We start from the raw sequence: 14,205 nt of genomic DNA, 5'->3' as shown, positions 1-14,205 counted from the left end.
TTTTTCCTGGAGCAAGTCTTTAGTCTGAACCAGAGCCTGTAGTTTGAAGTGTATCACTCTGTATCAAGCATGTTTGACCAGGACTCCCTACTGCACTTACTGGCCTCCATAGGGTGTGCTGGCAGACTTTAGATTAATAACCAAATCTCTTTGGCAGTGTTATGAGCACTCGGTGGATACCACATCCTCGGGTGGGACTTGAAACCTGGAGCCTCATGCACAGAGTCTGTTTTGCTACAAAAAAGGTGCAGTGTAAATGCAACTTGTTGTTCCTGGCAATTTAATGATTGATTTCAATTGGTGCAGGTGTCATTGTCTTGGAGCAAGGAGCAAGTCAAGCCAGCTGATAATGTCTCTCTGAGCGTGTCCACCAATGAAGAGCACTCGTTTGTTGGGATCTTAGTGGTGGACAAGAGTGTCAAACTGCTCAAGGGAGGGAATGATCTCACAGAAGAAATGGTAAGCAATGACTAAAATAATTTTGAGAACTTCAGTCACTGTGGCCTAGAAACATTGGACAGCAGCTGAACAAGAACAAAGTCTTTTTGCAGTCAGCTTATTTGAACAAGAAGATTAATATTCACTCCTGGGTTACAGATCACTAACTTAGAATAAAGCCCAATCATCACTTCTTTATGAGATGGATTTCCTTGAGTGTTGTGAGAGGTACCTTTTCACAGTTTTGTTCAACAATCAAAAACCAATGGCTCAGAATTAGAGAGAAACATACCTTCATGGTTTATGCATATGCTGACCTCTGCATCAAGTATTTGTGTTCAGAGGGAGGCGTATTGGTATTGTCACTGAGTTGCTAATCCAGAGACTAAAGTGTGGCGCTCGAAAAGCACAGCATGTCAGGCAGCATCCGAAGAGCAGGACAGTCGTTGTTTGAGGCATAAACCCTTGACGGGCTGCCTGACCTGCTGTGTTTTTTCCAGCATCCCACTTTTCAACTCTGACTCTCCAGCATCTGCAGTCCTCACTTTCTGTTAACCCAGAGAACCAGATAATGCTCTGTGGATCTCGGTTCAGATCCTGCCACGGCAGATGGTAGAATTTGAGTTCAATAAAAATCTAGAATTAAGCGTCTAATGATGACCATGAATCCATTGCCAATTGTTGGGGAAAAAACCCATCTGGTTCACTGATGTTCTTTTGGGAGAGAAACTGCTATCCTTACCTAGTCTGGCCTTTGTGTGACTCCAGACCCACAGCAATGTGGTTGACTTTTACCTACTCTCTGGGCAATAAATGGGCCTGGCCAGTGATGCCCAAATCCTGTGAATGAATGAAAAAAAAAAGGTCTGGCCATTACAAGAAGGATATGGAGGCTTTGCAGAGGATGTAGAATAGGTTTACCAGGTTGCTGCCTGGATTATAGGGTATGAGCTATAAGGAGAGGCTAGAAAAACTCGGGTTGTTTTCTCTGGAGCAGCAGAGGCTGAGGGGAGACTTGATAGAAGTCTATAAAATTATGAGATGCATAGATAGGGTTGATGGTCAGAATCTCTTTCCCAGAGTTGAAATGTCTAAAACTAGGGGGCATGCATTTAAGGTGAGAGGGGAAAGTTCAAAGGAGATGCGAGGGGCAAGGTTTTTAGATGCAGTAGCGGCGATGGTGGCTCTGGAGTGAGACTCCTGGAATGGACTGTGGTGCAGGGGTATTGATGGGTCTGGAGACCCCCTTCCCCATCCCAATGTCAAGTGGATTACAAGAAGGGAGGAAGAACTGTCTTTTTAATTATATATGTAGTGATAGGAGTCTGGAACATGCTGCCAAGGGTAGTGGTGGAGGCAGATACGATTGGGGCATTTAAGGGACTTTTAGATTAGCGCATGAATATGCAAGGTATGGAGGGATAAGGACCAAGGGTAGGCGGCAGGGATTAGCTTAATTTGTCATCACGTTTGGCACAACCCTGTGGGCCGCAAGGCTCCCTCCTATGCTGTGCTGTTCCATGTTCCATGTTCTCAGTGAGAAAAGAACAGGCTGTTTACCAGACTCTTTGTAAATTAACAGAGATCTTGATAAGTGGATGCTGTAAAAATGCTGAGCAGTTTCACGGGGTGGTGTCAATACAAGCAAAGAGATGCCAATGTTGAATTTTATTACAAGAGCTTGGCTATCCAGGGATTCAGCATTGCTTCGCACCCAATCACAGAAAGAGGTCATTCAGCCCATCCCTTCTCTGATCATTTTAACTCACTGCCACTCTCCTGCCTTTTCCCTGGAGCCTCGAACAGTCTTTCTATTTAAATACTCATCCAGTGCCCCTCCTAAAATGCCTAAAATGAACCTGCCTCCACCACATTTCCAGGCAGTGCGTTCCACACCCTAATAACTCACTGAGTGAAAAAAAAACTATAATCACCTTGTATTTGCATGTTTTGTAAAACACTTTAGAACTGCATCCTCTAGTTTTCAATCCGTTTATGACTCGGAATAGCTTTGTCCCCTCTCTAAAGTAGACAAATAGGAGGCTGGGAAAATACAGCAAGCCACGTCCTGATGCTGCCTGGCTTGCTGTGTTCTTCTAGCCTCCTATTTGTCTACTTTGGATTCCAGCATCTGCAGTTTTTTGCCTCTTATTCCCTCGCCACTCTGTCCAGCCCACTCATGACTCTGAAGACTTCTATCAAATCTCCTCTTGGTCTTCTCTCTTCCAGGGGGATTATTCTCGACTTCTCCAATCTTTCCTCATAACTGAGGTCTCTCATAAACTGCTTCTGCACTCTCTCCAATCCATTCACCTCCTTTCTATAATATGGTGCCCAGAACTGTACACAATGCTCCAGGTGAGGTCTAACCAAGTGTCTTATAAGATGGGTGGGACTCCTTCCCCCTAGGACTTGATGAAGCATGAATGGCTGTAAGACAACAATCTGAATGCAACACAGAGCCTTAAATATCCTAGAGGAGGCAGTTAAAAAGAAAGGTACAGGACAAGATAGCAACAGACATAATGTTGCAAGTGTATTGAATGCAATATTGAGTCCAGGATGCTGCAGAGAGCTGGGTTAAAAGATGCTGCTCCTTGAGTTAGTATTGAACCTCTGATTAAGGCTGGAAACACGAGACTGAAATCAAGGTGGGGATCTAAAATGACAGGGGGTAGGAAATCTAGAGTCGTGTTGCAGACTTCATACAGGTGGTGCACAAGTTTCCATTTGGTCTTCCCAGTGTAGAAGAGATCAGGTAGTGGATAGGGAATGCAAGACATACTTCATAGGTAGAACTAGAAGTGAATCATTGTTTCATTTGGAAGGAGTATTTGGCAGATGGGTGTATGGAGGAGGTGAGTCTCCAGCACTTGCAGGTGGAGAGGTGATGTAAAGAAGGGAGAAGATGCTGGTGGGGTTACTGGAATGTTACACAGGGGAGAGCTGCCTTCAGAATGCTGCAGGATTTGATACGGTTAGGGACGTGAGGCAAAACTGAAGGCTGTTCGCAGCTGAGGCTCTGAGCTTTCGAGTGTGTGATTCTCCTTTATACAAGGGGCTCGATTCCCAAAGGAGATGGTCACAGGCCAGGCTGCACTTCCTGTGGCCATCTGCAGCTTCATAGAGTCATAGAGTCCTCCAGCACAGAGACAGGCCCATCAACCCAAACCAGTTCATGCCAACCAAAATGTCCGTCCACATCAATCCCATTTCCCTGCACTTGAGCTATACCCTTCTAACCCTTTCCTATCCATGTATTTGTCCAAATGATTTTTGAATGTTGTTAACGCACCTGCCTCAACCATTTCCGCTGGCAGCTCATTCTACATGTGTACCACTCTCTGTGTAAAAAAGTTGCCCCTCAGGTTCCCTTTTATTCTTTCCCCTCTACCCTTAAACTGATGCTCTCTAATCCTTGATTCCCTAACCCTGGGAAAAAGACTGAGTGCATTCACCCTATCCATGCCTCTCATGATCCTATTCACTTCTCTAAGACCCCACCTCAGTCTCCTACACTCTAAAGAAAAAAGTCCTAGCTTGTCCTCCTCTCCCTAAACCTCAGCCCATTGAGTCTTTTGTAAATTTCTTCTACACTCTTTCCAGATTGATAACATCCTTCCTGTAGCAAGGTGACCAAAACTGAACACAATCCTCCAAGTGCAGCCTCATCAACATCCTGTACAACTGTAACATAACTTCCCAACCTCTTTACTCAATGCCCAATGACTGAAAGGTTCAGAGAGCAGCTGTAGGGACAGAAAGTGCAAAGTGAATTTATTCTTTCCTGAGGACTGAGATGTGATAATATTGTTACTTTTGTCCACAGGTTATTCAGGAATTAAAAAGTGCGATTAAAGATGATACCAAGCAGATTCATAGCCTGCATTCCTTTAACGCATTTCAGGTGAGGAGGGGAGTGGGGAGGGCTTGGTGTAAGGCATGAGGGTGGGGGGGGGCTCCACACAGTGAGGGTGGGGGGAAGTCAGTAGTGAACAGGTTGAGGTGGGGTTGGTGGGGGTGTGCAGCCTGAAGTTAGGCAGGGGGGGTCTCGTAGAGGATCTGATGTTGGTGGGGAGGATGGGTGATGTTGTACAAGGCCAGTGAGAGTGTGGTGAAGGTGTAGACAGCCTGGTGAAGGTATGGATCATGGAGGGTTATCCGACAATGCAAGCAACACCGGGGACGAGGTCACTGTCTTCAAACCCAAGACTTCGTCAACACCCCCAGCGTGAGCAACCCCGCCCTTGAAAATAACAACATTCAAAACCACACAAATACTAATTGCAACCTTTGTCTATCTTTTCATTCACAGGACAATGACTTAATTGTGTTAACAGATGCAACTATTCCATTCAGTGAACCATTCTGTAAGTATGAATTCTCTATATCTCAATGATTGCATGATTCGGAGATGCCGGTGTTGGACTGGGGTGTACAAAGTTAAAAATCACACAACACCAGGTTATGGTCCAACAGGTGCATTTGGAAGCACCAGCTTTCGCAGCGCTGCTCCATCATCAGGTGGTTGTGGAGTATAATGCTTCCAAATGAACCTGTTGGACTATACAGGCAGAAGTGAGGACTGCAGATGCTGGAAACCAGAGTTTAGATTATAGTGGTGCTGGAAAATCACAGCATGTCAGGCAGCATCCGAGGAGCAGGACTGTTGGACTATAACCTGGTGTTTTGTGATTTTTATCAATGACTGCAGGTGCCATTCGAATTATTCCCAAAGGTGTCCAAACATGGCTACGTATTATTGGAGCACTAAGGTAAAGTCACTGTGGTCTTGTCAGACTACAGGGCTGGCTCTTTCATTTGAGCTAGTCAACTGGTGGTGGTCAAACCTGGGGGTCACCACACCTCAGGCAAGGGGGGGGTGTTTCAGAAGGTGAGTCCTTTGTGGTGACCTCAGCTGGTGTGGGAATTGAACCCACACTGTTGGGATCACTCTGCATCGCACACTGACCAACTGGTCCCCCTGCAGTACTGCAATGAACAAAGAACACTACAACACAGGAACAGGCCCTTTGGCCCACCAGCACTGTGCTGACACATGACACCTTTTCTAAACATAAAATCTTCTGCCTTTACGTAGTCTGCTTTCAGCATCTGCAGTGGACTGTATCCCTCTATGCCCTGCTTATTCATGTATCTTCCATATCCATCAACAATTTACCTGGACCTCTACCAATGTCATCTACTGCATCCATTGCACCCGATGTGGTCTCCTCTATATCGAGGACTCAGGACGCCTTCTTGCAGGTCGTTTCAGAGAATATCTCTAGAACACCTGCACCCACCAACCCCACTGCCCCATTGCTGAACACTTCAACTCTCCCTCCCACTCCGTTAAGGACATGCAGGTCCTGGGCCTCCTCCACTGCCAAACCGTTACCACCCGACACCTGTAGGAAGAACGCCTCATCTTCCACCTTGGGACCCTGCAACCACACATCATAAATGTGGATTTCAACAGTTTCTTCATTTCCCCTTCCCCACATTATCTCAGTCCCAAGCCTCCAACTCGGCACCACGCTCCGGACCTGTCCATCACTCCCCCCTCTGACCTGTCACCTTCTCCCTCACCTTCATCTACCTATCACTTTCTCAGCTACCTTTCCCCAAACCCCACCCACCTCTCAGCCCCGACTCACAAGCTTCATTCCTGATGAAGGGCTTATGCCTGAAACGTCGATTCCCCTGCTCCTCTGATGCTGCCTGACCTGCTGTGCTTTTCCAGCACCACACTCTCGACTCTGATCTCCAGCATCTGCAGTCCTCACTTTCTCCTCCTTATTCATGTATCTGTCAAGGTGTGTCTAAAACATTGCTATTGTACATCCCTCCTCCACCTCCTCTGGCCAGTACGTTCCAGGCACTTAACAACCTGTGTGTGAACAAACCTGCCTCTCACATCCCCTTCAAACTTTCCCCCTTTTTCATTAAAACCTATGCCCCTTAGTAATTGACATTTCTACCCTGGGAAAAACATGCTGACTGTCCATAGTACCTGCGAGGTGTGGTAGGCCCAGTGTGGTATTTCTGGAATACAGTCGCAGTGATGGTGACCCTGGAGTGGCACTCCTGAAATGGACTGTGGTGCAGGGGCATTGATGGGCCTGGAGCCCATTGTGGAGACCCCCCTCCTCCATTCCCATGTCAAGCAGAGTACAAGAAGGCATTAAGGACTGTGTTTTTAATTATATTCTAGTTATATCTTCACATCTTTTGTAACTTGAAGTGGACCTGGAGCACGGCGACATATTACGCTTTTCACCGTATTTATTTGTTAAATACAAGTGACAATTAATAATTCAATTCAATTCTCTCTCTCTCTCTCTCTCTCTCTCTCTACCTCCACTGCTGACAGACCTAGTGAGTTTCTCCAGGAATTTCTGTTTTGTTTCAGATGTCCAGTGTCCACAGTTCTTTACATTATCTTAAGTTTCTCTTCTCCCCTGACTCAATATCAGCAATCCCTTTGTCTGCCTACCCTTATACCTCCCTTTCTCTGGGCTCCATCTCCACCTATTTACTCACTCCTTCCACCCCTCTTCCCAATATCAACATAGAAAACACCTTTTCCGAGCTGCTATCAGTTCTGAGGAACGGTCACTGGACTCAAAACATTAACTCCATTTCTCTCTCCAGAGATGGTTCCAGACCCACTGAGTTTCTACAGCAATTTCTGTTCCTGTTCCATATTGGGTGGCACAGTGGCTCAGTGGTTAGCCTGGGGTGACTGTCTGTGTGGAGTTTGCACGTTCTCCCCGTGTCTGCATGGATTTCCTCTGGGTGCTCCACTTTCCTCCCACAATCCAAATATGTGCAGATTAGGGTGGATTGGCCATGCTAAATTACCCATAGTGTTCAGGGATGTGTAGGTTAGGTGCATTAGTCAGGGAAAATGTAGAGTAATAGGCTAGGGGAATGGGTCTGAGTGGGATACTCTTCGGAGTATTGGGCCAAATGGCCTGTTTCCACTTTGTAGGGATTCCAATATTTTTCCAGCCCCCACAGCAATGGTGGAGCACACTCAATGGGCTGAATGGCCTACTTCACCAAATCTCATGTTGTTAATATTTAATTTTATTTTTCATGTTTATTACTATGGGGCAAGGTAAGAAGGCAGATAGCAAGTTTATGCCAGAACAGGCACTCAAGCAGTCACACATTAATAGAAATGCCATCTCTCCAATGAGGTGCCAAACTGGTTCCCCACTTGCCCTCTCAGGCTGAAGATAAGTGACATCGTTTGAAAACATCTTTTTTATTTGAAGTTAAAAATCACACAACAACAGGTTATAGTCCAACAGGTTTAATTGGAAGCACACTAGCTTTCGGAGCGACGCTCCTTCACTAGGTGGTAGTGAAGGAGCGTTGCTCCGAAGGCTAGTGCTTCCAATTAAACCTGTTGGACTATAACCTGGAGTTGTATGATTTTTAACTTTGTACACCCCAGTCCAACACCGGCATCTCCGAATCATTTTTATTTGAAGATATCATTTGAAAAGGGAAAGAAGAGTTCCCCCTAGTGGTAAAACCAATACTCATTGCTCAACCAACATCATTAACAATGACAGAGCTTGCCATTTGCAAATTGGCTACCACATTTCCTAACTTGCAGAACCTCATGCCCACATTGGCTGAGGGGTGCTTTGGACTGTTCTGAGATTGTGAAATATTCTTGATAAATACAAACTTTTCTTTCATGTTTCCATGACATTTTACTAGTAATGTTCAGTTATTGTATTATTTCGCTTATTTTTCCTAATTGACCTTTTCAGAGATGTTATTATATCCTCAGGAGTAGATGAGACTTGAACCTGGATCTTTCAGTCCATGAGTAGGGACATTACCACTGTGCCACTAGAGGCTGCCCTTGTTTCAAGAGACCTCCCACTACTGATAGTCTGTCAGACGTTTTCTCTGATCAGTTGTTCAGAGATATGCATGCGTGGAATGAGCTGCCAGAGGAAGTGGTGGAGGTTGGTAAAATTGCCACATTTAAAAGGCATCTGGATGGGTATATGAATAGGAAGGGTTCAAGAGGGATATGGGCCAAGTGCTGACAAATGAGACTTGATTAATTCAGTATATCTGGTTGGCATGAACGGGTTGGACCGAAGGGTCTGTTACTGTGCTGTACAGCTCTATGACTCTATGGTATTACATAACACTGGGACTGGAACCCAGGCCACCTAGCTCAGAGGGAGGGAGATACCATCACTCCACAAGAGCCCTTCGTGATGCTCAGTTAAGGTGTGGAGGTACCGTTGTTGGGGGTGGATAATATTGAAAATCACATGACACGAAGTCAAAGTCTAACAAGTTTATTTGAAAATACGAGTTTTCAGAGCGCTGCTACCTTGTCAGATAGGTAGTAGGGCAGGATCATAGGACACAGACTTTATGGTAAAAGATTAAAGTGTCATATAACTGATGCCATGTATTGAACAAATCTAGATTGCTGTTATGTCTTTAATCACTTAGAATGGGGATGCAGGTTTTGATTGATTAATGAGTAAATCCCAGAATTTCTTTCAAGTCACTGCCCTGAGATCTTTTACTTATAAATTCTGTGTCCTATGATCCTGCCCTACTCGCTACCTGATGAAGGAGCAGCACTCTGAAAGATAGTACTCCCAAATAAATCTACTGGACCTTAACCTGGTGTTGCATGATTTTTAACTGTACTCAGTTAAAGCTTTGTGTTAGATCAATTTCAGGTGCCAACACTCAAACATCAGGGAGGTTAATTGCTTGCATGAAGCACCTTTTTGATCAGGCACTGCAGTTTGCAAATCAATTAATCTTCCTGTCAGTAGCTGAATGTTAGTATTCAATCTTAGTGATGGAGCAGTAACACACAATCCTTACTTTTATTAGCTTGATGTCAGTTCCTGACGAGAGTTTGCTGGGAGCGAGTTGAGACAATCCCCTGGGTGTAAATGGATGCATTTAGCATCAATGAATTTAAGAGGAGTCTAAATAAATCAATAAAGAGGAAAGAATGGCAGGATTTGCTGATAAGGTGAAGTGGGAAAGAGTGAGAATCACATTTATAAAGCCTCTTTCACCACCGTGCTGAAGCGTTTCATGGCCAGTATGGTACATCAGTCAGTTTTGCAATTCGGAAATGCTGCAGCCAATTCGCACACTGCAAGTTCCCACACTATGATTATGAACAGTTGACCTGCTGTTATAATATTGCGGTCTGTGTTAGTATTAGTCCAAGGATAAGGGATCATTTTCATTCACCAGAGAGGGGACTGAGAATTTGGAGTGGATTGGAATATATAATCTGCTTATTCTGAGGTGAGAATGAGGCACCGTTGGAACATGGCAGGGGAAGGTGCACGAGGAGCACAAATGGTGACCTCACCCTGCTGGGCCAAACGGCCTGTTTGCTCTGAGTACTCTGTAAGTCTATGCAATGTGTTTCCTCAACAATACTCTACTCACCATGCTTTGGAGAAATACCACAGAAATCCAAGATGAAATAACTCCACTGATTCGGCTCCCTCAGAACCAGCTCTCAGAGTGAACAGAACCCCAGACATTTCTGTTTATACCTGTCAGACAGGGCTCCCTGATCAAATCAGCTTAACAGCCCCAATCCGGGAACTCATTCTATGAGGTCCACTTGGCTGACCTCATTACAATTACTATACAATTAAATTTGAAACTTCAGTCTGCACCTTACATTGGCATTGGAACATATCTTGCAAAGAAGTAAATAATGACTTAAAAAGGCAGGCAATATAATTACATTTTGGGCAATTTTGCATGGAGCAATTTCATCCAGTTCAAATTATGTAGTAATTACACATGGAATCCAAATTGAGATTTCACAGCAATATGCATAGGGTAAGAACCTTGCACTAGCCTTTTTGTATTAACACTACTATAAATACTGGACAATGTGGACAGAGATCTTTCCTAACCTCATGGATTTTCTTTCGCAGACATAGCCTTCCGTGAAGACGCTGCTGAGTTTGAAATCACAAGCCACTCAGTTGAACCAGAAGATCAGAGAATCAGAACATATTTTCCGGAGACATGGATGTGGTTGGATATGATAACTGGGTAGGAATTCCATTTCATTGAACGTGAGATCCTCAGTAGCTGAGTGCCTGAATGCCTCATGTTGTCATAGAGTCATTGAGATGTACAGCACGGAAACAAACTCTTCAGTCCAACCCGTCCATGCCAACCAGATATCCCAACCCAATCTAGTCCCACCTGCCAGCACCCGGCCCATATCCCTCCAAACCCTTCTTATTCATATACCCATCCAAATGCCTCTTAAATGTTGCAATTGTACCAGCCTCCACCACATCCTCTGGCAGCTCATTCCATACACGTACCACTCTCTGCGTGAAAAAGTTGCCCCTTAGGTCTCTTTTATATCTTTCCAACACTGGATACCTCACTGTGAAGAAGGTGAAATTAAACCTTCGCTGTTCTTTGTAGCTGTATGGTGGTTCAGTGGTTAGCACTGCTACCTCACAGTGCCAGTAACCTGGGTTCGATTCCAGTCCCGGGCGACTGTCTGTGTGGAGTTTTTACATCCTCCCCATGTCTGCGTGGGTTTCCTCCCACAATCCAAAGATGTGCAGGTTAGGGTGGATCGGCCATGCTAAATTGCCCATAGTGTTCAGGGAATGTGTAGGTAAGGTGCATTAGTTAGAGGTAAATGTAGGATAGTAGGGGAGGGGAATTGGTCTGGGTGGGTTACTCTTCGGAGGGCCGGTGTGGACCCTGTTTCCACACTTTAGGGATTCTATGATTAGGCATTTGCAGGTAACTGACTTTCAGTCAGGTTTAGTGAGTTCTGAGATGATCGAACAGTTAGAGCACGATCTGCAGACACTGCCCCACATGGACCAGGTCATGTCTGACAGTTTGTTTAGATGATTATAAGACATGGGTTCAAATTCACCTGGACAGTCTCAGATTCCTCCCTCCCCTTCCTCGACCTTTCTATTTCCATCTCAGGCTCCAAACGAAAGGAGTAGCCATGGGCACCCGCATGGCCCCAGCTATGCCTGCCTCTTCTTAGGATATGTGGAACAATCCATCTTCCGCAACTACATTGGCCCCACCCCCCACCTTTTCCTCCGCTACATCGATGACTGTATCGGCGCCGCCTCGTGCTCCCACGAGGAGGTGGAACAGTTCATCCACTTCACCAACACCTTCCACCCCGACCTCAAATTCACCTGGACAGTCTCAGATTCCTCCCTCCCCTTCCTCGACCTTTCTATTTCCATCTCAGGCGACCGAATCAACACGGACATCTACTACAAACCAACCGACTCCCACAGCTACCTGGACTACACCTCCTCCCATCCTGCCCCCTGCAAAAACGCCATCCCATTCTCCCAATTCCTTCGACTCCGCCGCATCTGCTCCCAGGAGGACCAGTTCCAAAAACGCACATCCCAGATGGCCTCCTTCTTCAAGGACCGCAATTTCCCCCCCGACGTGATCGACGATGCCCTCCACCGCATCTCTTCCACTTCCCGCTCCTCCGCCCTTGAACCCCGCCCCTCCAACCGCCACCAGGACAGAACCCCACTGGTCCTCACCTACCACCCCACTAACCTCCATGTACAGCGCATCATCCGCCGTCATTTCCGCCACCTCCAAACGGACCCCACCACCAAGGATATATTTCCCTCCCCTCCCCTATCAGCATTCCGTAAAGACCACTCCCTCCGTGACTCCCTCGTCAGATCCACACCCCCCACCAACCCAACCTCCACTCCTGGCACCTTCCCCTGCAACTGCAGGAGGTGCAAGACTTGCGCCCACACCTCCCCTCTCACCTCCCTCCAAGGCCCCAAAGGAACCTTCCATATCTGCCACAGATTCACCTGTACCTCCACACATATCATCTATTGCATCCTCTGTACCCGATGTGGCCTCCTCTATATTGGGGAGACAGGCCGCCTACTTGCGGAGCGTTTCAGAGAACACTTCTGGGACACCCGGACCAACCAACCCAACCACCCTGTAGCTCAACATTTCAATTCCCCCTCCCACTCCACCAAGGATATGCAGGTCTTTGGACTCCTCCATCGTCAGACCACAGCGAAACGACGGTTGGAGGAAGAACGCCTCATCTTCCGGCTAGGAACCCTCCAACCACAAGGGATGAACTCGGATTTCACCAGTTTCCTCATTTCCCCCCCTCCCCCCAGCCTGTCTCAGTCAAATCCATCAAATTCAGCACCGCCTCCCTAACCTGCAATCTTCTTCCCGACCTCTCCGCCCCCACCCCAATCTGTCCTATCACCCTCACCTTGACCTTTTTCCACCTATCACATTTCCGACGCCCCTCCCCCAAGTCCCTCCTCCCTATCTTTTATCTTAGCCTGCTGGACAAACTTTCCTCATTCCTGAAGAAGGGCTAATGCCCGAAACGTCGATTCTCCTGTTCCCTAGATGCTGCCTGACCTGCTGCGCTTTTCCAGCAACACATTTCCATCTCTGATCTCCAGCATCTGCAGACCTCATTTTCTCTTCAATGGGTTCAGTAATGCCCTTTCGGGAAGGAAACTGCCATCCTTACCTGGTCTGGCCTACATGTGACTCCAGACCCACAGCAATGTGGTTGATTCATAACTGCCTTCTGGGCAAATAGGAATGGACAGTAAATGCTGCCTTGGCAGCGATATCCTCATCCCATGTATGAATAACAAAAAAAGATGCAGAAGCAGGCCATTCAGCCCATACCATCTACTCCACCATTCAACGAGGTTGTGACTGATCTGATAAAGCTCAACTTCACTTTCATGCCTTTCCCCCATTATCCTTCACTCCCTTACTGACTAAATTCTGTCAATTTTGGCCTTGAATATGCTTAATGACAGCCTCGACAGTCCTCTCTGGTAAAGAAGTCTGCTGATTTGGGCAGCACGTTTGCTCAGTGGTTGGCACTGCTGCTTCATAACGCCAGGGACCCAAGTTTGCTTCAACCCTCGGGTGATTATCTGTGTGGAGTTTGTACATTCTCCCCGTGTCTGTGTGGAATCCCCCTCGGTGCTCCGGTTTCCTCCCACAGTCTAAAGGTGGATTGGCCATAACAAATGTGGGGTTACAGTGATGGGTCTGGGTGGGATGCTCTTCAGAGGGTCAATGTGGACTCGATGGACTGAATGGCCTGCTTCCACACTGTAGGGAGTCTATGATCATTCATTACCCTCTGAGAAAAGAAATTCCTGCTGTAAATATGCGACCCCTTATTCTGAGATTATGTCCTCTCTTCTAAGACTCTCCCACAAGAGGAAGGAACCATTCTTCATTTAACCTGTTAAGTCCCCTAAGACTTTTATATGTTTTAATGAGGTCACCTCTCAGTCTTCTACATTCTACCAAGTACAATTCTAATCTACTCCACCTCTCCTCATAAGAAAGACCTTCTATACCTGGTACCAGCTGAGTGACGCTTCTCTGAGCTGCCTCTTTTCTGTGTATCTCTTTCCGTGGATAAAAGACTAAAACTGTGCACATTATTCCAACTGTAGCATTACTAGTGTCTTGTATACTTCCTTACTTTTAAACTCCATTCCCTTCAAAATAAAAACAACATTTCATTTGCCTTTCTCTTTAACCATTGAACTCGGATGCTAGCTTTCAGTGATTCATATGTTTTGAACAATAAAGGAATTAAGGGATACAGTGAGAGCGCAGGTGAGTGGAGCTGAGTTCATGAAAAGATCAGCCATGATCTTACTGAATGGTGGAGCAGAC

General features: G+C 46.2%; 1 protein-coding gene across 1 annotated transcript in view; it reads left to right on the top strand.

The window, feature by feature from the left end:
* The window catches only part of cd109 (CD109 molecule), a 142,426-nt gene that overhangs the window by 51,483 nt on the left and 76,738 nt on the right, over positions 1–14,205 (top strand). The window contains exons 15-18 of the mRNA XM_087991108.1: positions 307–459; positions 4,268–4,345; positions 4,754–4,808; positions 10,413–10,533. Coding sequence (XP_087847234.1) covers positions 307–459; positions 4,268–4,345; positions 4,754–4,808; positions 10,413–10,533 — 407 coding nt within the window. The remainder of the gene's footprint in view (positions 1–306; positions 460–4,267; positions 4,346–4,753; positions 4,809–10,412; positions 10,534–14,205) is intronic.

Source organism: Chiloscyllium plagiosum, unplaced genomic scaffold (assembly GCF_037043375.1).
Source record: "Chiloscyllium plagiosum isolate Xiang-an unplaced genomic scaffold, Cpla_swu_hap1 HiC_scaffold_10, whole genome shotgun sequence".
NCBI lineage: Eukaryota > Metazoa > Chordata > Chondrichthyes > Orectolobiformes > Hemiscylliidae > Chiloscyllium > Chiloscyllium plagiosum.
This window is presented reverse-complemented; position numbering and strand designations above follow the sequence as displayed.